Source organism: Giraffa tippelskirchi, chromosome 4 (assembly GCF_054371585.1).
Source record: "Giraffa tippelskirchi isolate mGirTip1 chromosome 4, T2T-mGirTip1v1.2.pri, whole genome shotgun sequence".
Classification (NCBI taxonomy): domain Eukaryota; kingdom Metazoa; phylum Chordata; class Mammalia; order Artiodactyla; family Giraffidae; genus Giraffa; species Giraffa tippelskirchi.
In genome coordinates, this window is record NC_137278.1 from 37,182,273 (window position 1) to 37,205,948 (window position 23,676).

A 23,676-nucleotide genomic window follows, 5' to 3' on the forward strand; every position below is an offset into this window, starting at 1 on the left:
GGTAATTCAACATGAATGGTGTCCTTAGAAAACGGCATGTGAAGACAAAGACATTCAGGGAGAAGCCACGTGGTAACATGTTGTTGACTCCAGTCTCTGCTGAAGAATGCCTAAGATTGGCAGCAAACCACCAGAAGCTAGAAAGAGGCAAGGAAGAATTCCCTTCTGGATTTCAGAGGGACCTTGGCACTGCCAATACCTTGATTTTGGATTTCCACCCTCCAGAAACGTGAAACAACAAACTTCTATTATTTTAAGCCATCCAGTTTGTGGCGCTTTGTTATGGCAGCCATATGAAATTAATGCAGGCATATTACCTGTTTTCTTCTACTATCTATCAATAGTAACAAGCAAGTTGGTGATTTGCTGTCAAAATTCTAAATGGCCTAGCTCAGCCCTTGACCCCCGCTGGAGACAGTTTTCTGAGCTGAATGTTTCACAAGGTTCTTTCGGAATTCCAATATTGAAAGAATTTTGGATGGTACTCAAACACTGCCTTTTAAAGCAAACTGCATTGCTGACGGACACTAAGGAAGTGTTAGTCACTCAGACGTGTCCAACTCTTTGTGATCCCATGGACTATAGCCCGCCAGGCTCCTCTGGCCATGGAATTCTCCAGGCAAGTACTGGGGTGGGTACCTAGTATGGGATTAAAATTAATATCTAACAAGATGAATTGATAGAGGACCATGCAAAGATAGCTTATCTGTGAGCATTCTTAGGGACTCTTTTTTTCAGGAACAAGATAAGCTGGGGAAATTTGTTCCTGTTAGCTCTGAAGTATCCATATTGATTCAATTCCAGGGCATAATGTATCATCACCTGTTCAGGGAAGGCAGGGGATTCCCCCCAAGGAAGGTTTCCTCATAGCAACAGGCAAAGGGAACAGAGGATGTAGGGAAGAATGATGAAAACAAACAGCTAGAAATCGGTATTGTATCACAATCGATGAACTGTTACTCAGTTATTAAAATAATAATGAAGATGATAAATGTAAAAAGATTGGAACATGATACAAAGAAATAAAAAGGAAGAGAGGAACAAACTGCTGATATAGCACCACGGGTGGACTGCAAAAAATACAATGCTCATAAAAAAAGAGTAGACGCTCTGTGATTCCATTTATAGGATCTTCTAGAACAGGCAAAACTAATCTATGATGAAAACAACCAGATCAGTGATTGTATTTCTGAAATGGAGTGGAGAACAGGGAGGAGACTGATCTGGAATGGGCATGAAGGAACTTCCTGAAGTGAGGAAATGTTCTATCTTAAGAAGAGGGCAGATGCATGGTACATTTGTCAAAACTCATCCACCAGTAACCATAAGAGTTGTGCATTTCACTATATGTAAATTATATCTTTGAAAAATTTTTTTAGATATATGAAAACAATGGCTTTTAAAACATGCTTTCCTTTTAGAAATGGATCATATGATCATTGTAGAGATTTGGAAAAAAATTTTTAAAAATTAAGAAGAAAATCTGAGTGGGAAGGGGAAGGATAAATTAAGAGGTTGGATTTAACATATACACACCACTATGTGTAAAACAGATAACCAACAAAGACCTACTGCACAGCACAGGGAACTCTACTCAATATTATATAATAACCTATAAGGGAAAAGAATATATATATATCTGAATAGCTGTGCTTATACCTGAAACCTACATGATACTGTAAATCAGCTATGCTTCAATAAAATTTTTTAAAAGAATTAAGAATAAAATCCAAACACCCATAACTCCATCATCAAGAGTAAATAATTTTAATATAAGATGTAATATAAATACGTGTTAACGTAGCAAAGTGAAAGTGAAGTTGCTCAGTCATGTCCAACTCTGCGATTCCACAGACACCAGGCTCCTCCATCCATGAGATTTTCTAGGCAAGAGTACTGGAGTGGGTTGCTATTTCCTTCTGCAGGGAATCTGCCCAACCCAGGGATCGAACCCAGGTCTCCTACATTGTACACAGATGCTTTACTGTCTGAGCCACCAGGGAAATCCTTAGCATAGCAAAGGTTAAGAGTGAATACACTAACTCTTCTTTATGTTCTTATTACTACTATTTCAAAACCACTATCAAATGAGTAGGGTCTAAAACTAAAATGATGGAAAATAATAGGGAATTACAATACCGTGACTATATGGAATGGTTTTCCTTTCCTTTAAAGATATACTTTATCTGTCCAATAAATAATAGTCATAATGGGAAAACAGGTTCTAGGAAGAAAAACAGGAGCAACTGAGGCAATTTTCCTCAGTGGAAAGCCCATGGAAGGGTCACTGGGTTATAGTCTTCACATGTAGAAAGGCTGAGTGTTTGTTCAGAACAGGAAGAGCAACTCATTAATTTTGAGTTCCCAGAGCCAAATACCATGCACAAAGTAGGGACACCATAAACATGTCTGAATAAATGCTGTACATGTCCAGGGAGAACCCATCAAGAACAAATATGAAAGCATAAAAGATCTGGTGCAGACATGAGTAAGCCTTTGACTGTCAGGGATAATGAAGAAAATTCTAAAATAGCTAACGAAAAAAAAATGTTAAATGTATATTACTATTTGTTCAGTATAGTTTACACCTCCATTTTCCTAAAGGAAGACGTCTAGAGCTGGCAGAATGTCCAGGTCCTCTCTGGGTATAAGATTCTATTTCTATTATTTCTTCCCAGAAGACCAGGGATTAAGCATCACCTGCCCATTCTTTTCTCATTTCTCATTCTCCTCATTTGGGCAGGAGAAGGAGAGCAGGTGGCCAGCCTCAGGTAGGGCCACATTTGCAGCTGAAAGGCTCAGCTTCCACATCAGCAGGGATCCAATTCCCTGCCTGTCCCAGAAATCAGATAACGAAGCTCAGAGGAGTCCAGCCACAGCTAGCAGCAGGAGGTGGACGAGAAGCTAAAACACTCTTCCTGATGAGCCTAAAATGATAAGGTAGCACCCAAAGTGTACGGCAGTCATCTCCTGCTGGGAAATGCAGTGGGATTTCAGATTTTTCCTTTTTATTTGCCTACAGTTTCTACAACGAACACATCGTGCTTCTGCAGAGAGAAATAACTTGTTTCTGCATCTCAAGATGTTAGAAAGATTCAAAAGAGTCCCTCTCTGAATTAATTTTCAGGGTCAGGTGACTCACCAGCCCTGAAAGAGTGTTTCACCAGTGTTTCAGGTGACTCACCAGCCCTGAAGTGGTGTTTTTGAAAAAAAAAAAGAAACTACCTTTCCATTTCCTCCTCCCTCCCCTCAGTTGAGCAAACAACCCTTTGTATAAGACAGCAGGCCCTGATTACACATCCTGTACCTGTCTGGGGCTGGCACCAGGGAGGGTGAACCCCATCCCCAACTTACCATGACTATGACTCTATGTCAGGGTCACGGTTCGGTCAGTCAAGCAGAAGTTCCTGTGTGATAAAACCAGAGGGGATGAGAGAACTGTCATTAAAATCATTAATCAAGATAACTCACAGTTTGCACAAAGTTAAGCCACAGGGAAATAACACCAAATTTCATCAAGGGGGCAGCTATTGATTAGCCAAAGAGACAAGAGCCAAGCTAATCATTAAAGAGAAACTGTTCTAAAAGGCAAGTGAATTATGCCAGACAAACAGTCTCCTAGCTGTTCTTCTGTTTGGAGATAACACATTACAGAAATGATTCCTCTTGGTTAATTAGGGTGAGGTACATTACTTGAACTCAAGCCAAGCCTAGATTCTAAACTGGAAGTGTTAGAGGATCAGAAGAGGTGCCTCTTGGAGACAAAAGATAATCTGACTACACCAGGGAAAAAGTGCTGCACTCCAGCCTTTACCCTGAATGAGTCGGGTGTGTGTGTGTGTGTGTGTGTGCGCGCGTGCACGTGCATGCATTTGTATATGATGACAGGCCACTGGCCCAACTCACATTAGACCTTTCTTTCTCCCAATGGACACTGTTACTACCACCATCTCAGGACTTAAAGGTACTTATTCCCTTTAAGCTACAGCCTTACACACTCAGTTTTGCCCTCAGTTCTTCAGCACCCCCTCCTTCATCAAGAAGCCTTGAGCCATCACACATGTATTTAGTCATTTAGAATGCAAGAAATGTCTTTATTGTAGACCAGCCTCTGAGGGGCAGACCCACTGGCTTCCTGTTTTCACATTCAGGTCCTACAGAAAAGGCTCCTTTTCTGAGCATTTGGTGAGATCCTTGAACTCAAAGAATTATCCCAGAACCAGAAGCATGGGCATCATCTATGAGCTCTTTAAAATGCAGAATCCCAGGTCCCCACTCCAGACCTACTGCCAGAATGTGCATTTTAACAAGATTCCCAGAATATCCGTCTGCACAGTGGTTTGAAAATCACTGGCTTAGATAACCCCGTCAGGTTGTTGTTATTGCTTAGTCACTAAGTTGTGTCCGATTCTTTGCAACCCCACGGACTGTAGCCCGCCAGGCTCCTCTGGCTATGGGATTTCCCAGGCAAGAATTCTGGAGTGGTTTGCCATTTTCTCCTCCAGGGGAATTTTCCTGACCCAGGGATTGAACACACACCTCCTGCATTGGCAGGTGGATTCCTTACCGCTGAGCCACCAGGGAAGCCCAATCCTACCAGGGAGCCTTATTCTATCATTCCCCCAGAATAACTGCATCCTTCTTGGCCAACTTTATCACCAACTGAGTCCTGTTGGGCCACAGTCACTCTTCATCTTCCACTTTCTGAGGCTCAGCTCCTTCTTCCTTGTTTCCCATCACTCACTGCATACTTAACTGCATTTGACCTGGGGGTCAATCCCTTCCTGCGGGGAATGTCAACTGGCTCTGAGGCACAGCTTAAGCGAAGGTGCAGAGGTGAGGATGAGCCGTGGCTTCAGGGACAATGAGATGGCAAGGCTGCTGGAGCAGAGGGCTCCTTCTGGGGAAGGCTCAGAGATACAGGTGGAAAAGCAGGCAGGGAATTGATTATCAAGGGCCCTGTACGTCCACCTGAGGAGTTTGATTTACAATGTAGGCAGTGGAGAAACAGTGAAAGGGTTGGGTTTTGCAGAGAAATAATGTAAGACAAAACATACTTTAGCAAGTTACTATACGAGGGAGTAGACTAGAGTCAAAGTCAAGGAGTCAGGAAGGCTTGAGATACTATTAATAGTACAGGAACAAGGATCTCTACTAAAATAGGCAAAGATCTGGGCAGGATGTGGCCCCTGGGACAGGACTTACATGTGACATTTTTGGAAGGAAGACGTTATCGGATTTAGTGGCTCCTGAATTATCTGAATTTATACATTCAATCACTAAATATTCGTAACACACCTCTATATCTCAGTCATTGTTTTAATTGATAGAGATAATATGGTGAATAAGACAACGAACCTGCCTTCAAGGAGCTTACAGTGTTTCAGGAAAGACTGACAACAAATAAAGAAATGACTACATAAGACAATTTGATACCAGTAAGATGAAAATACAATAGGATAATGGTATAGAACAAGGATCAACAAACTTCAGCTCAGGGGCCACATTCTAATTTTAAACAGTCTATCAGCTAAGAAACATTTTTAACATTTTCAACAGTTGACCAAAAATCAAAGGAATAATATTTCATGACACATGAACATTCTATAAAATTCAAATTTCAGTGGTGGTTTGAGCAAAGCCTTTTGGAAATACTGAGAGTCATTATTCAATGAGCTAGACAGGAAGAAGCTGTGTCACATTTGAACACAGGGTGCTTTTAACCAGACAATGCATTTTAAAACTTGGACAGCACACAGAGTAAGTCCACTTATATAAAAACAGCTGTTGTGTATTTATTATTTACTAGTATCAACTGAGTTTCTAAAATAGATTTTAGAAACGAATGCAGTCAATGGCACCCTTTGATCCTTTCATTAGATAGCAGATAATATGTGTAAAGTGAACCCACACAAATGTTGACTAGCACAGTATCTGGCACCTCAATAATTAGGCAGGAGTGGGGAAGGAATTGAACACACACACACCCCCACCAACACAGAACTGCTGTAGGCCTCTTGTACAGAACCATCAGTCACTGGAATGAAAGGCCCTTCTCCATCTGTAAAAGCCCGCCCACGTGTCCACGTGCAGAGCCAAGGATTCTTATAGTAAGGGCCCCCAACCTCTGGGATCTACTGCCTGATGATCTGAGGTGGAGCTGATGTAATAATAGAAATAAAGCAAACATTTGAGGTGGAGCTGATGAAATAATAAAGCAAACAGTAAATGTAATGTCCTGGAATCATCCCGAAACCATCAGCACCTGCCCCCGCTTCCAGTCCATGGAAAAACTGTCTTCCATGAAACCAGTCCCTGGTGCCAAAAAGGTTGGGGACAACTGCTCTAAGGAACCTTTTCTGCCTCAGCCTCCTTGATTCTTTTGCTCTTTCTCTCTGAGGGCCAGCCTACAATCCCATAAGCTGATCAGTATGACCAAGTTCACAGTGACCCAGACTCTGTTGTTGTATACAACTTTGAGGTTGTATAAGCTCCTCTGGCAGCTCATGGGTTGGGGGAGGGGCAAATTATTAGCAACTATGCCTCAAACTTTACATCTGGGAAATGCAGACACATTCAGTTTGGGGCATGGCTCAAATGACCTTAAAAGCATCAGGACTCTTCAAGATGGAAAGATGAAGCCTGAAGAGACCATATGTTTGAGATGTCTTTCAAAAAATCAATATGTGGGTGGGAACCTGCATCTTCTTTGTAATATGCGAACCCCTCACCTAGGGCTTCCCCGATAGCTCAGTGGAAAAGAATCTGCCTGCAATGCACGAGACATTGGAGACATGGGTTCGATTCCTGGGTCGAGAATATCCCCTGGAGGAGGAAATGGCAACCCACTCCAGTATTCTTGCCTGAAAAATCCCATGGATAGAGAAGCCTGGCAGGCTTCAGTCCATGGGGTCGCAAAGAGTCAGACACGACTGAGCAACTAAACAGACACCTAAGGCTCAGGACAGGGCTTTCGAAGGTTTTAGGACATAGTTTTAGAGCAACTGAAAGAAAGCTGGTAACTCAACATAAGAGACTTATCCCAAGGGAATACATATTCCTTTGCATAAGGGAATAATACCCTGTAAATTGTTGTTTACTGACTAAGTCGTGTCTGACTCTGTAACCCCATGGACTGTAACCCACCAGGCTTTTCTGTCCATGGAATTTTCCAGGCAAGAATACTGGAGTGGGTTTGCCATTTCCTACTCCAGGGAATTTTCCCGACCCAAGGATTGAACCCATCCATGCCTCCTGCTCAGCAGGTGGAATCTTTACCACTGAGCCACCTGGGAAGCCTTTAGCTATAAATAAGTTCAATCTATTTCAGGTTAAGATTACATTTACTTTCAGAAATAATTTACAATGAATTCATAAAGAAAAATTAGGTATGTCAAGAACACACCCCTTTTGTTTTTCTATAGGATGTTCAGAAGGACAATTATTACACTACTCCACATACTGCCCTATTATATCACTGCCAGAAATTGGCAACCCAGTGCTGACTCAAGCATAAAGTTTCTTAAGTTCTTACAGCAGACTGCAGATGCATGAACAAGGCCCACTCCTGGTAATATTGCAGGAGGCCATGCAGACAGCAGTGTGATACATTCCTCCCCACCCACCCAGACTTTGGACAGCAGGCAAATGAGACTGACTAGTAAAATCAGTAAATAATCATCGAAACAACGATATGCAAACTCATCTAAGGAGGAAGAATGGCTCCCGAGATGAAGTCAGCTGGCCAAAAGCTGTTAGACATATTTAAAGAAAAATTCTGTCCATCAGCAATGCAAGCTCAACCCAAAACCATCACTGAGGTTTACTCTAAAATGTTTCTCAAAACCATGGCCTCAAGAAAGGCTGGCTTGGCCCCAGGATCAATGTTCCAGGCGTCAGATATTTCCCCACTGTGAAGATGAATTTTATCTATCTAAAACTCTTCATTCTGATTCCTTGATTGCCAAGGAACCTCTGGACTAGAGTTTGGCTTCCCATGTGGACCTCTCTACAAAGTACTGCAGTATAAGGATTTTTTTCTAAGTAATAGTTATATTTCTCAACGTAAATAAATAAATTAACCATGTGTGCAAGCATGTGAGTGCTTATGAGTGATAAACCTATAAATACGAACCTGTCCCTAAGAGATGAACCCCTTCTTGACGTGCTAAGAAATACATTTTCTCTGGTCTTGCCGGATGCGACACCATGGTGAATTCACCCCATGACCAGATGCTTTCCTTGAGACCCCAACATAACTTGGCAGTTGGTCTCCATTCAGATGCACAACATTGACCCAAGACCGGCACTCTAACCCTTCACTGTGAAGGGGTCTGATGGCCTTGTGACACATTCTTACACTGAATCCTTCTCCTCCCTGGAAGATCACATGTGAGTGACTCATTCACCATTTTTCTTTGGTACATGGTTTCATTTTAAATCCCAGAGGATGACAAATTTAAACTTTTAGTCTGTGGACTTGTGGAGAGTGTAACTGGGCCCCACCCAGACACTAAAGGCTTTTTAAAACTGTCTATGAAATAGGAACATGAAAGCAACTCTTCTTCCTTGGATCTTTGATTCTTCTAAAGTTAAAGAAAATTTTATTCCCTGGATGGGGTTTTTTATTTTTAAACATTTAATCCAAGCAAACAAAGTGTGTCGGCTAAGCACAGGCAAAGTTGAAGACTTGCTCGCTAAACAATTCTTAGAGAAGAATCTCTTTCAACCCACCATCTGGCAAGTAACTTATTAACAGTCTTTTGTCCAAATTTTAGCCACTTATTCACGGCACTATTGGAACAGTAATAATAATTTCAATCCACAAATAATTAAAAAACACATTTTACATATAATTTAAAACATCCCCACTCTTTCTCTACCATTCATTCCCACATCATGCCCAAGTCTATTCAAGTTTCTACTCCAATGATTCCTTTGTCCAAAAGGCAGGGAGAAGGAAGGAAGGACATGTATTAAACACTCCTCTACATGACCTTAATCTACCTAATAACCTTTGGAGTCCTGACATTATCTCCATTTTACAAACCAGATGGATAATACAATAATGAAAGTTGTTTATGGCGAGTCCTATATTGTATTAAGAGATAAGATTAGAAAAATAAAAAGAGTAATGAGGTGGCCTTAATGATTGCTGGGAGAGCTGGGGGGGCCCTGCACACTAAGTTTACTGTCTGCCCTCCTGAACATCTTTCTACTTCACATTAATACCTCAGTTTCCTTAGGCACAAATCAATGCATATTCTAATAAATTTTATAAATATTTCTCTGGGTACTGTTTTCAAGTTTCATAGTATAAAGTTTCAAATTTTCCTAAGTAATTTTCTATCATTATCCAAGTGACTCCAAGTGCCACCTGTCGACTAGAGATCTTTGGAATTCTGCTTGGCTGGCTTTTTGATGGTGGAGGTGTTTTTAAATTATTTTGCCTTTTAATTTCAGACAAATTGTTTGGATTCCCCTCCTCCTTGCAGGCTAGTGAGCATAGAAACAAGAAGCGATGCACAGGTAACACCAAGTACTGCTCTCAATCATGGAACTAATAGGATAGTTTCACTGATGTTTCATGCTCAGTCATTCAACAGTCATGATCTGAATGCCTGTCCCAGGCCAAGTACAATTCTAGGTGCTAAAAGGCAACCTTAATCTGTCCATTTGTTACCTTCATATCGAAAATTACCCCCTGTGCTTCGTCTGTTCAAGAGAACAGAAAAAAATTCTGGCAGTGGTTGGCGAGAACTCTGCTGAACATCCTTCCCATTGCAAGGACTCTACACTCTTTCTGAAGGTTCATCTCCCAGCCTTTGGTCTCCTCCTTCTGGTCATGGGGTTCACTCCTCCAGGGGGTAGCCTCTGCCACTGCTCAGCGGCTCAGCATCAGGAAAGTTGGCCTTGTTAGGTGTGCTGGAGCTAGAGGGGCTGGCTTTATTTTTAAATAAGTATTTACTGACCATCTAGTTACGTTGAGTGCTTAGGTGCTTTATCATGGGCTTCCCTGGTGGCTTAGACAGTAAAGAATCTGCCTGCAATGTGGGAGGCCTGGGTTCAATCCTTGGATTGGGAAGATTTCCCTGGAGGAGGGCATGGCAACCCACTCCAGTATTCTTGCCTGGAGAATCCCCCTGGACAGAGGAGCCTGGCGTGCCACAGTCCATGAGGTCGCAAAGAGTTGGACATGAACGACTGAACGACTAAACACACAGGTGATTTATCAACACTATATTGTTTCCCTTTCTCACTGTCCAGTGAATTGGGCAGGATAACTTAAATTTGAGAAAAGTTAAGCATAATGCCCAAAGTCACTCATATACTAGGTGGTAGGAGCTATGTTTTCAGTCACAGCCATTACTCTAGAGACCTTCGTGCTATACCATGTTAAATGCACATGTGTTTACATACATGCATGTAAGGCAGGTGTACACTAAGGCAGGTGTATACGTGTACACTAAGGCAGGTGTCAGTGATACCTGCCTTTTAGGAGTAACAATGGAATCAAAACTTCAAATTGTCACATCTTTTGCTGAGCTAAATGCTTTCTTTTTAAAACAACAAAAACACTCCTCCCGGACCTATCTGCTGAATGCTGGACCCCACTTTGGCAGACAGCACCCAATCAAGAGTGGTGGCTGTTTGAAGACAGCATGTTTCTAACCCCACATGCCCCTGCCCTAGTTCAGCCATCCAACCTTTCCAGTGGAAGAACAAGGCAACGTGGCTCTGTGACAGTATCTGTTGGAGCCAACACATGGCCAGAGTCATGTCATCTCCAGCTGAGAGGTACTCAGTGTTTCCATCCAAACTCCATCCAGGCACATTCTGTGCCCCTCCCCTCCATGACAGGGCCGAGCATCCTGTACGCAGTTGGATGGGTTCCACCAACAATCAGAAAGTACCCCCGGTGCTGCCCACTTCAGAGACTGATGCATCATGCCATGGAGACAGTCAAAGGCTAGAAATAATGGAACCGTTTGATTATGTTTATCCTAACATCAGCAATATTTAGACTATCCAGGGTACACCAGTAGGGAGAGAAAGAAGGGCTGCTAGGAATAACTCTTCCAGCTTATGCTATGAACCAAAAACAGCATGGGCTTTCATTCAAAGTTTAACATGGGGTTTGGCGCAGCTCTGACATGTTTGCTCAAGCCCCAGATAGCAGTTTACTTACGTGATTAGAGGCAGCGCCCCTCCAGGCTTGAAACACAACCACTCTTTTGATCTCTCAAGAGTTGATTTTCCCCTAATTCAGATCAAAATGCCTAGCAAACTGCTGAGAGAGCAATTCCCAGGCTGTGCTGTAACTACACAAAGAAAGCAGGAGTAGAAATGGAGTGGAAACGCCTGCCCAGAAAAGAGCTCACTGCCACCACGGTTGGATTGTTAAGAGTAGAGAAGGCTACAGACAGCGCCCAGCCCCACCCTCCCTGGAGACAGGAAACAGCCCTGCATACACGTTAAGTGGTAGACCTGCCTCTGGGTAACATGTGTGATAATAACGTGTGGATTCACTCTCTGACCCACGGTCTGCCAGGTGCTATTAGCACGAGTGGGACAGGTTCACGCTAGTGAGGGAGAATCCATGCCGCACCTCTAATAGGAAACAGCAATGGGAAGGTCCAAACCTGAGGGTGGTGTGGCCAACGCCACAGCCTAGCTGACCATTTCAGATAGACAGGACCTCCTCCTTCCTTGGAGCCATCCTTCCTTAGACATCATCCTTCTTCTGTAACCAAGATGCTGAAGCCCCGAGGCCAACCAATCGGGTTTATAACTCTCCCACACATACTTCCTCATTGTGTGATTTGGAGTAAATTATAATCTCCCTGTACTTCAATGAGTTTCCTCATTGATAACATGGAATTAATAATAATAGTACTTCATAGGGTTGTGGCAAAGATGAATCACGTTATTGTACCATATCAAGTACTTAGAATCTTGCACATATTATATACTCAACAAATGTTAACTATTCTTTTTATTACTATTCTCTCCAAGTGACCTTTATCCACCACAAACACATATTCCAACATACCAGTTTAATGAGCTGTTTTAGGGGTGGGTTACCAACTCCTCCCATATTAAAAATACTTGTGGTGTACACAGTTCAGGCTTTCACATCTACAACCTTTCAAACCAGATTTCCCTTAGGATCCTTTTGGCCACCAAGTCGATGGGGTCCTCTGTGTGTGTCTGTCCTCCAACATCATCGTTTTCAGATCTGTCTGAATTCTAAGACAGCATCTTCCCTGGAATCTGCTCACCAGACTCCCATCCTGGGCCCCTCCTTTCCTGCTCTTAATTCTTAGCAGTGCCTTGCACACAGTGGAGCTGTAAGAAATGCCTGTTGACTTGAACTGAACTGGCTGCTCCTGCAGCCATAGGATGATGTTAACTGCCTTGGCTCCTCCGGCTTCCAGGAGGCCTAGTCTCCAAGAAGGGCCCTCTTCCCCAGGGGGTCTCCTCCTCTTGCTTTGTTTCTGAGCCCGCTGGTATTCTCTAAGGAAGCATTAGCATAGATTAATTACTCCAGTCCCACTGGGGTTTACTTTCTAACCACAGAGGAAAATACATTCTCTATCTTGAACCTTAAGGTAGGCAGAGATTTCTTAGGACACAAAACAGCACAAGCTATAAAAGTCAATATAAGTAAGATTCATCAAAATTAAAAGATTTGCTCCGTAAAAGACACTGTTAGAAAAGTGTATTTTATTCTCACTAAAAGAAAATTAACAGAAAAGCCATAGATTGGGAGAAAATATTCACAGCACGTATATTTGATAAAGGACTTAAGCTGAGAATATACAAAGAATTAAAAGTCATAACACAAAGATGAACACAGCAAGTTCTTAAATGGGCGAAAGACTTAAGACACTTCACTAAAGAAAACATATGAATGATCAGTAAGTATATGAAAAGGTGCCTGCTATTGGTTATGCAGAAAACACAAATTAAAACCAAAATAAGATACCATTCACATCCCTTAAAATGGTAAAAAAAAAAAAAAACAGAAAGAAAAGGGAAGAAACAAAAAGTGGACACTATTAAATGTTAGAGAGGGACTTCCCTGGTGGTCCTGTGATGATGAATCTGCCTTCCAATGTAGGGGACGCAGGTTTGACCCCTGTGTATGACTCCACATGCCGTGGGGCAACCAAACTTGTGCACCCCAACTACAGAAATGCCCATGCACCACAAAGACCCAGCACAGTGAAAAATAAATTTAAAAATAAATAAATAAACGTTACAGAAGAGGTAGAGCAACTGAAACTTTCAAACACTGTAAACTTGAGAGAACTATTTGGCAGCTTCTATTAAGGTTAAACATGAATCTTCCTTTTGACTCAGCAATTTCATCTTATTTATCTAAGATAAGCGAAAACCCATATCCACAAGAAAACATCGGCAAGAGCATTCACATGACTCATACTCACACGAACTGCTGCAACTGGAGACAACTCAAATGCCCATCAACAGATAAACGGACAAACAGATTGCAGAATATTCATGCAATGGAGTACTTTTCAGCAAACGACTGATTCAGTGACAAGACAAGTGAATCTCTAAAACATTATTCTGAGTGAATGAAGCCGAAAAAACCAAGCTAATGTATAATGCCAGAAAGCACAAAAGTGGTTGCCTAGGGTCAGGGATTGGAGGTAGTGGTGAGGTGGAGGGGACATACCTGCACAGAAGTGTGAGGGAAGGAACTTTAGGGTGTGACTGAAATGTTCCTTATCTTGATTGAGGCAGTGGCACCCAACGGTATACATTTGTCAAAATACCCATTAGGATGGCTAGTATTAAAACAAAACAAATCAGAAAATAACAAGTGTCAGTGAAGATGTGGAAAAATTAGATCCCTTGTGTACTGCTGGTAGGAGTGTAAAATAGTATAGCCACTATAGAAAACAGCATGGTACTTCCTTGAAAAGTTACAAATATAATAATTACTATGTGATCCAGCAATTCCATTTATGGGTATATATTCCAGGTATATACAATCTGGAGATACATACATACATATTAATATACATAGTCTTTCCAAAAAATTGAAAGCAAGGACTCAATGAGATATTTGTACACCCACGTTCATAGCAGGATTATTCAAAATAGCCAAAAGATGGAAGCAACCCATGTGTCAACTGATAGATGAATGCATAAACAAAATGTGGTACATACAACAGAATAGTATCCAGCCTTGAAAAGAAATTTGACATGGACTTTGAGGACAGTATACTAAGTGAAATAGCCAGACACAAAAAGATCACTACAATACGATTCCACTTATATTGAGAACCTAGAGTAGTCAAACTCATGTAGGATGGTAGTGTTGGAAGTGGGAGAAGGGGCGAGAAGGAATTATAGTCTAGCAGGTATAGAAGTTCAGTTCCACAAGATGAAGAGCGTGGTAGTGATAGTTGCAAAACAATGTAACTGTATTCACGCCACCAAACTGAATGCTTAGAAATAGTTAAAATGGTAAGTTTTATCTTATGTATATTTTAACACAATTTTTAAAAATGATTTTTACAGTATTCTTGCCTGGGAAATCCCATGGACAGAGGAGCCTGGGAGGCTATAGTCCACAGGGTTGCGAAAGAGTCGGACATGACTTAGTGACTAAACGACAACAACAAACTACAATTACAAAGAGAAATAAAATTTAAAAAATAAAATAAAAAGAAGCAATTTTTAAAAGTGAACTCCTTAAAAAAAACACCTCACTGAACTAAGCACTTAAGATCTGTGCATTTTATTGTATGTAAATAATACTTCAATACAATAATAAACATGTCTACAGCCAAAAGTATGTGATTAAGATCATACACAGGTATACAGCTTTGCAGACTGAGAGTGGCCTCTCAGGTAAAGCCTGCCGCTGTGAGTCTTGCTTTAGCAATGTCCTCTCAAAGGCAAAATCTAACTCAGTGGAATCCAAAAATCCATGCAGCTTTTGCATAGCATCATGAGTAAAGCCACGTCTCCTCAGGGATTACAGCTATTCAAAGAGAAAAATCAGTCCAGCATAGTTAAGCTTTGCCACAGGTTACACTGTTTTTCCCACTCCATTTCCCAAGTTACTTTAAAATCAGGGGCCCTCAAAGAAACGTGAAAGGTCACTTAATTCCATTTTCCTCCTTCAAAAATACCGTAAGTAAACTATTCTGGGCAAGTAAGACTCTAAGACAGGAACCCCACTAACTGTTCACATAGGAACCCCAACCAGTTGATCACAAGCTACTGGTACTGATCTCCAGTTCTTATCTCTTTTACCACTAGAGTTTCTGTATGTCCATCTGCACCCAGGTCACCTGGATCCCTCCTTATGAATCACAATCTATAGGCCACCATATCCTGAGACCCCAGTTCCAAGGCAGACCAGTACTCTTGATCTTCTCTCTTGTCTCAGCCATCATAGATCTCAGGGGTAAAGAAGAAGAGCACCTCATCAGAAAAAGGAACCCTGAATCCAACATCTGGTCTTTCTTTTATAACCTGTCCCAGAGAAACTAAAGTCCACTCCATATTTCTTTACAGAATTCTTGTGAGGCTGGAAGGAGGAGACAGACAGGACCTGAACGAGAAACTCAAGTACCAGAGGGGAGTGACCGGCAAAGAGCTGGTGAGTGGCCAGGCTTCCTATTGTCCTTCCTATTGTCCTGTTAGGTTTTATTTGCCTACAGGTAGGAAAACAGTTATTACACAGCTCAGGCTTTTCCTCACCAACACTACCACTTCCGTTTGCCACAAGGGAAGAAAACTCTCTTCCCAAATGAGCAGGAAAAGTAGCTGAGTTTTCTTCACAGATTTACACCGCTTTGACCCTGGCAATCTGGAATCAGCCGGAGAAGAAACATGGCCCTCTTAAAATGTCACGTTTTCTTCTGGCGCCACCCATGTCCTGTAAATACTGGAGATCTAGCTCTGTGGGCGACTCTCCCCCTGGATCAGCCACTCCTTCCGTGGACCAGAGTAGGGATCTATTTTCAAATCTTTCCAGTGTTCAAGCTGACTCAGGCCAAAGAATACAAAAACAGAACTGTCAGAATTCTTTCATGGTGGATGTCTGATTCACATAGGGAACTTGCTATTTCTGATGCAGCTTCTCCTGGTTTTATTTTTTTTTTTTTTTTCATGAAAAACCTCACGAAGGCAAAGGAGGGCCATGGAGGAAACTCGTGACAAAATCCAAAGGACTAGGACTCACATGAGACAAGATCAGAAGCTGAAAGGAACTGAAACCAACTAGAGGCAGATGGCGTGAACGTGTGTGTAAGAGACACACAGAGAGAGCCAGAAAGACGGGGATAGTGAGGAGATGAGTGACGTGTCTCCATCAGCTCAGTGGGGCATCCCTCCAGAAAACCCCATCCCAGTCCACCCACTTAAGCTGAGAAGCTGTGAGGTGGACCCTTTACTGACCCTACTAATTCCCCAAGCCAGACAAGAAGCAGAGTAGATACAGGGAAAGGTGACCAAAGAAAGGAATCCTGGTGGAAAGGCATCCTTTATGTATCAAAGAACCAGGCATTGGGGATAGGAAAAGATGCCACCTCAGAGAGGCAGAGAGAAATGGGGAAAACCAGTTAGAAACAGGAATTGGACTGGATACTGTGCAAATTTCTCTCCTGCTTAAAGCTGAGGCCAACATAAAACAGACTAAGGTGTTCTGTCCACCTTTCCTTTGACAGACACAGTCTGCACCTGTGTTGTGCAACATGGTAGCCACAAGCCACCAAGCAGTTACTGAGTAATTGAAACACAACTAGTGCAATAGAGAAAATAACTCAATTTTAATTTGAATTCAATTTAAAATTGAAGCAGTATAAAATATTTTTTCATAACACAGGACAGCAGCATTTTTTGGTGGGGCCACGATTCACTGTAACCATTACACTGTGCAGTGTGCTTGTCAGCCACGTTGCATCTTTTCTAGTATTACACCAAATCACAGCACCAATCCACTTGCTGTCAACATATTGATTCACTTTGATATCATCTATGCATTAATGCAACATTTTGAATGTGCTTATTTGAATATGTTCTACAGACAGCATGAATTACAGTGATACCTATATACATTGTAATTCATAATTACATTTAAATACTTACTTTAATTATAACATTTTCTAGTGTGAAAAAATAACCATGGACATTTTTAAAATTTTTAAAAGAAGGTGGCTTACCAATATGGAATTGAGTGAAGAGGCAGAAGCACTGTGACTGGAACAGTAAGGAAAAAGAGATTCAATTTGCATAAGAGTTAGTGAATTAACTGGACAGGTGCAGTTTTAATCAGTACCATCTTATAGAAAAACTCGAACGGACTTTCTCTCCAACCCAGCACTTTGGATCTGTTGGGTAGGATAATTGATATTATTCATTTCACCTGTCTCGTTTTTATTTTTTAAAATGTGACTACTAGATAATTCAAAGTTACATTTGCGGCTCACTTTATATTTCTATCACATAGCACTGATTTACACATATCTTGTGTAATAGTAGTTTTTAAATTTCTTCTTTATTTTTAACTGGAGGCTAATTGCTTTACAAAGTTGTATTGGTTTCTGCTGCACAACAGTGCAAATCAACCATAAATGTGTGTATATATATATATCGCCTCCCTTTTGAGCCTCCTTCCCAATCTCCCTCCCCACCATCCCACCCCTCTAGGTTGTCACAGAGTTCCAGGCTGGGCTCGCTGTGTTTTATAGCAGCTTCCCACCAGCTCTCTAGTTTACACATGCTGCTGTATATAAGTCAATGCTACTCTCTCCATTCAACCAACCCTCTCCTTACCCCGTTGTGTCCGCAAGTCTGTTTTCTATGTCTGTGTCTCTATTCCTGCCCTGCAAATAGGTTCATTAGTACCATTTTCCTAGATTCCATATATATATATATGTTAATATATGATACTTGTTTTACTCTTTCTTGACTTACTTGACTCTGTATAAGAGGCTCTGGGTTCATTCACCTCAATTCAACTGACACACCCGTTCTTTTTTATGGTTAATAGTAATTATTATAGCTACTGTTGAGTATATATTTTATTGTGTCAGACACTGTTCTAAATACTCTACATGAATAATTATCTCAGATATCTCTTTTAAATCTCATCAAGAAAATTATTTACCTTCTTGGTGACTTCATTTCCCCCATTTTTTTTTTTTTATAAATTTATTTATTTTAGTTGGGGGCTAATTACTTTACAATATTGTAATAGTTTTTGCCACCAAAAGTACAGAAAACCCAGGGAATCAAGTCCACCCAAAGCATGGCCCCTGTGAGGAGGTCACAGGCAGCTTTCATAGGGAGCACAAGAGAATCTGAAAAAGGTAGAAGATCCCATGTGCATGATTAAACTTCCCCTATGTTTATTCTTTCATTATATCCAGACCAGTATTTCAACCTAAAAGAAGTTCATACAACTAAGTGGTTGTGAAAGTGTGGTTCCATGACCAGGAACATCACCATCACCTGGGAATTTGTTCAAAGTGTAAATTCATAGGCCCAACCTCAGACCTACAGAATCCAAAACTCAGTTGGTTCAATCTGCAGATGTAGATCCCAAGATGTCCAGGAACAAAGGATAAGGCTGTGGGGAAGTGGGAAGTGTAAACTGATACGTGGATTTTTCAACTGGGCAGGAAATGCATTAAGTTTGGAGTTTGGCTGGTTTAAGGATATGATGGGAGTGGAGACAGAGAATGGAACAATCACTTTTTATAATGGGTCATTTTGGGGACCTCCCTGGCTCTCCAGTGCTTAGAATTCTGTGCTTCCAGTGCAGAGGGTGAAAGTTCAATCCATGATAGGGGAACTCCAAATACAAATGCTGCGCAGTGTGGCAAAAAAAGAAAAAGAAACTTTGTCAGAAAGTGGATCATTCTGTAGGGCTCAGAGGTTGGAATAAATTTTCTAGGCCATGAAAAATCAAACATTCATTCAGCACACACCTTTGGTGAGCACTCACTGGGCACTGGGCCAGAGGAATGGGGCTCTGTGGTCCTGATCTCAGAGGAGCTCAAAGCTGAGAGGAGGGCACAAGTCTGTAATCAAGAAAAAATAAAGTGTGGTAGGGGAATCACAGGGAGACAAGAGCACACAGAGGAGGACCCCCACCCAGATTATGTCCAAGACAAACCTTGAAGAGTTGGCCTGGTGTAGGACCGGGAAGCTGGGAGTCTTGTTTCTCCAAGGCTGAATCTCTGCCTTGATTTCCTTCCTGGGACCCAGAGTTCCCTTTTTATTTAAAAACATCTATCACAAAACGCAAAGAGTCGGACACGACTGAGCGACTGAACTGAACTGAAATCACAAAACTGGCGACTTCCCAGGTGGCGCCAGTGGTAAAGAACCCACCTGCCAATGTAGAAGGCAGAGGAGATGCAGGTTAGATCCCTGGGTTGGGAAGATCCTCTGGAGGAGGGCATGGCAACCCACTCCAGTATTCTTGCCTAGAGAATCCCATGAACAGAGGAGCCTTGTGGGTTACGGTCCATGGGGTCACAAAGAGCTGGACAAGACTGAAGCGATATAGAATGCATGCACGCTAGCATGATCACATGACAGTGCTAAACACAGAAGCAGATGCAAAGAAAATAGGAATTTACAAGTTAGGCCAACAGCTCATGCTATGGGATCCCCGGAATCTCTAAGACCTAACTCCCAATAATTGGTCCTGTCTCCCACGGGCCCACCGAATGACATTAATTTCTGACGGCCCTCAAGCTCTGGCCTCTGGACTAGCCCTGCTCTGGCTGAATGGCACTCCTCCATGCCTGTGCATAAGCCCTTCTTCTCCTATTCCCACCTCCAAGATCAGTCTCATTTCCCCTCCAAGAAGCCTTCCCTGACCACCCATGATGGGGTTAGGTGCACCTCCTCCGTTCTATGGCAGGCTATGCACAGTGCATTGAATCACTTCTCATGCAGTCCTATGAGTTTTTCATTGTTGATTTGCTTGTTTAGCTCCCTAAGGATGGGGTCTGGGTATTTTACCCTTGAATATCTAGCATCTGTCAGATTGTATAATAAATAAATGAACCTTTATCCATTTGGTAGGGGCCAGTGACATTCTGCCCACTAACTGAAAGCCCTTCCACCTGCATGTCCAGCCATATCTTTTTGATAAATTCCTAGTATTCAAATGGATAGAACACAAGTCAATGGATTTAAAAATTTTGAGAAACTGCCAAATTTCAGGGCAATTCTTAACACAGTGTCTAGGCATTTGACTGATTTCAAGCATCTTGAACATTTAAGACAAATTCTTCAAAGGTGGTGGTTCAGGTTCCCACAGCAAAGCTCTCTGTCCAGTTCAAACATAACTGAACAAGTTACTCCCAATAAAAGCAACACAACAGGCAGATTCCTGGGTCTCATCCTGTCATACTGCATCAGAACTCTGGGGGCAAGAATCTGTATGCTGTGCAAGCTTCCAGGGGGATGCACCCAAAGTTTGGAAACAATGGCTTTAGAAGTCATCTTGGTTTAACCTTCTCCCCTTTCCAGCTCCAACAGAAAGGAGCTGTGGGGCTTCTGCCCACATATCTCTGGTGACAGAGCTCCTACCAAATCCAAACCTGTCCAGCCTGTGGGTTTCAAAAGTCATTTCCTTAAATTCAACCAGAACATGCCATCCAAAACACTCCTGCCCAGCTCTTCCCAGGGCCACAAAGAGTGAACTGATTCCCTCATTCACAAGCCAAGCCCCTCCTGAATCTAGGGCCGTTAACTTGTATCCCCATGCTACTGCCAGCTCCAGTTCTTCCCACCATAGTTTACATATCAGCTTGACCAGAAGAAAGATGAAAAGGAAAAGAAAAACACTTGGTCAAGATTAATTTATAGACCAGGAAGCCACAAATCCAAATGCCAAATCACTCTGAACCAAGCACTGACAGAGCCACAGTAAGGCAGGGAGGCTAAGGGAACAGGCTTTAGTACCCATTGTGTGTGTATGTGTGTGTGTGTGCGTACGCACACATGCATGCTCAGTTGTGCCCAACTCTTTGCAACCGTATGGACGGTAGCCCACCAGGCTCTTCTGTCCATGGGATTTTTCAGGCAAGAATACTAGAGTGGGTTGCCATTTCCTCCTCCAGGGGATCTTCCAGGCCCAGGGATCGAACCCAAGTCTCCCATGTCTCCTGTATTAGCAGGTGGATTCTTTACCACTGTGCCACCTGGGAAGCCAGTATCCAGCAGCTGGATTTAAATCTTTTTGCAAGGATCTGACCCTTATACTACCACTTGGAGCCTTGGGATCTCTTCTGTAAAACAAGCTTAATAATCCTGCCTCAGGTTGAAAAAAAAAAGATTAAATGAGGGGACTTCCCTGATGGTCCATTGGTTAAGAATTCACCTTCCAATGCAGGGGCACAGGTTTGATACCTGGTCGGCGAAGTAAGATCCTACATGCTTGCGTCGCAACTACTGAGCCTGAGCGCTACAACAAAAGGTCACGCATGTTGAGATGAGGATCCCATATGCCACAACTAGCATGCTGTTCAAAGTCCCTCCAGGAAAGACACTGCAGCATCTACCAAACTGCCTCCATAAGTAGCCCTCATTGCAGTGAAAGCAAACTCCCAAAGGTTACATTTGGGCCAAATCACAGCCCTAAGTCCAAACAAGAATTTTAGAAGTTTATTCTTTTATATAAAGAAAGTATTTAAATTTTGAATCCGACCACAAAATATACCTGTAATTGTTTTAATATAAAAAGCATTTTTATCCTCCAATATCTGGATAAAATTGGACAACCAAGGAAAATTCCCCCTCTCCTTTATTCCGAATCATCAGGTACTCCTTGGCACAATGTCTGTTACTCGAGTGCCTGTCCTCACCTCCATCTCCCTTGGAGAAGAGCAGGCTTAGTCTACCAGCAGATGAGCAAGAACTGGGAAAACAGATGAGTGGCAGATATAAGAAGAGAAATGGGCCACAAGCTACAGTTTGAAATGACCAGGCAGTCATCACCCTTTCAGCATCCCCTTCAGACACTGAGGGCTGACCTGCTTGGACTTGACTACACATTATTCTCTAAAAAGCTTTCAGACAAAAAATATCCCTAACCAAATGAAAGCATATCTAGGAGGGAAATTCACAACACTTTTGACCCAGTAGTTGTGTGTATGTCTGTCTGTGTTTGCACTCATGTAGGTATCCCCAAAGCAAAAGAAATCTGATCTAAGCTGAGGGAGGGGCCTGGCCTTGACCAGAAAGGACTCTGGGAAGTCAGCCGGTCCTGGCCGGCTATGGTTACCCATTTCCTCATTCCTGCCCCCTTCCTCTGTTGCTTGCTGTTCCACCTCTGTCATCTGAGAATTCCATTGCAACGAAAGAGCTAGAGCTTCCCTATCAACAGAATTACTTGCAATATAAGGAGAAGGTGGAGGGTTCTAGAAATGATGGGCAAAGGGATGCATCCTTTTAGACGGGGTGGGGGGTGGGAGCGGGATCCTATCCAATCTTCCCACTGTCACCTGCAGAGAGGCAGATACTCACTTTTCCTGAAAGCTGTGGATTACTCAGGTCTCACACGCTCCCAACAGCTTACAGAAGACTTTCATCAATTTGGGAAGCCCTTAAAGTTGGGCAGATTGTTGAAAAGCAATAACCTCTTTGGTTCCAGAGTCACCAGCTGGTCAAAGCCACGACCACAGAGTAAGACTGGGCCATTCGCAAGCTCAGTTCAAGGATCTCACAGTAATAACAGATTCCCATGTGCCAGGCATTGTACAGAAGGCATTAGGTCCACAAGGAGAGAAAGAGTAAGAGACCAGGAGAAAAGAGTAAGTTTCTTAAAAGGAGTAAAGAAAAAATTAAAAAAGCAAAACATGGGTGTTAGAGTCAGTTCCAGGGAATATTACTCAATCCTTTCTTTGTAATGCCTAAATCCAGCACAGCGCTTGGCACGTGAACTCGATAAATAACTGCAGTGACCTCTGACATTCTAAGCTCCACACACTGCTCTGGAGGTCCTTCTGCAAGGGGCGGGTGGATAAGGGGCGGTATCTGCCTCCAGCTCGCCCACCCGCAGCGAGTTCCGGCCGGCGCCACCCTGTGCCGGCGCCGGCACCTCCGCCTGAGCGCCGCGCCCGACCGGCCACCCCCGCGAGGCCCGAACGGCCACCCCCGCGAGGCCCGAACGGCCACCCCCGCGAGGCCCTCCCGAGCTGCCGCACCCCTTCTGGAGCCCAGGACCCCCGGCCCAGGGTCCCCCTTACCCCAGAGGCCGAGATGGGACGGCCCCCTTTCTCTGCTGCCACGGAGATCACACCCAGGCAGGGCAGGGCTGCGGATCTTATCCTGGACGGACCCGCCCCGCTTCGGGGTGGAGACTGAGCCCAAGTTCCTGGTTGTCCCTCTGCCCAGGAGACCGGAAAGTCCTCCGCGGGCGAAGCGCACCTAGAGTGCGGGGAGAGAGGGTGACTCTCCCGGCCTCGTCGCCCGCCCGGATCCCCGACCGCCGGCCCCGCCCGGGTTCCCACAAGTCGGAGCAGAGGGACTCTCAGGTCTCGGGTGCCCGGGCGCCCCTGCACTGGAGGAGGCCCGCGCCCTGCGCCCACCGCGGCCGGGATTGCTGCTCAGAGTCAAAGCTTCCTCCCCGGGACATGGCACTTTCTCACGGTGAAGTGGATAGTGGAA

At 43.1% G+C, this 23,676-nt stretch overlaps 1 protein-coding gene across 20 annotated transcripts in view; it reads right to left on the minus strand.

Annotated features, from left to right (window-relative positions):
* Positions 1 to 23,304, minus strand: part of ANXA4 (annexin A4) — a 67,350-nt gene extending 44,046 nt beyond the window's left edge. Inside the window, exons 1-6 of one of the 20 annotated variants that reach the window (XM_081594507.1) lie at positions 23,256 to 23,304; positions 18,978 to 19,070; positions 18,742 to 18,856; positions 17,208 to 17,244; positions 13,703 to 13,814; positions 3,355 to 3,407 (exon numbers count right to left, since the gene is read on the minus strand). In XM_081594507.1, coding sequence (XP_081450633.1) covers positions 3,355 to 3,357 — 3 coding nt within the window. In that variant the 5' untranslated portion in view covers positions 3,358 to 3,407; positions 13,703 to 13,814; positions 17,208 to 17,244; ... (1 more) ...; positions 18,978 to 19,070; positions 23,256 to 23,304. Of the gene's footprint in view, positions 1 to 3,354; positions 3,408 to 13,702; positions 13,815 to 17,207; positions 17,245 to 17,820; positions 17,866 to 18,741; positions 18,857 to 18,977; positions 19,071 to 19,165; positions 19,384 to 22,533; positions 23,143 to 23,255 lie in introns of those variants that run through there. The other 19 variants (XM_081594503.1, XM_081594506.1, XM_081594510.1 and 16 more) reach the window with 19 other exon arrangements.
* Between the last annotated feature and the right edge of the window lie 372 nt (positions 23,305 to 23,676).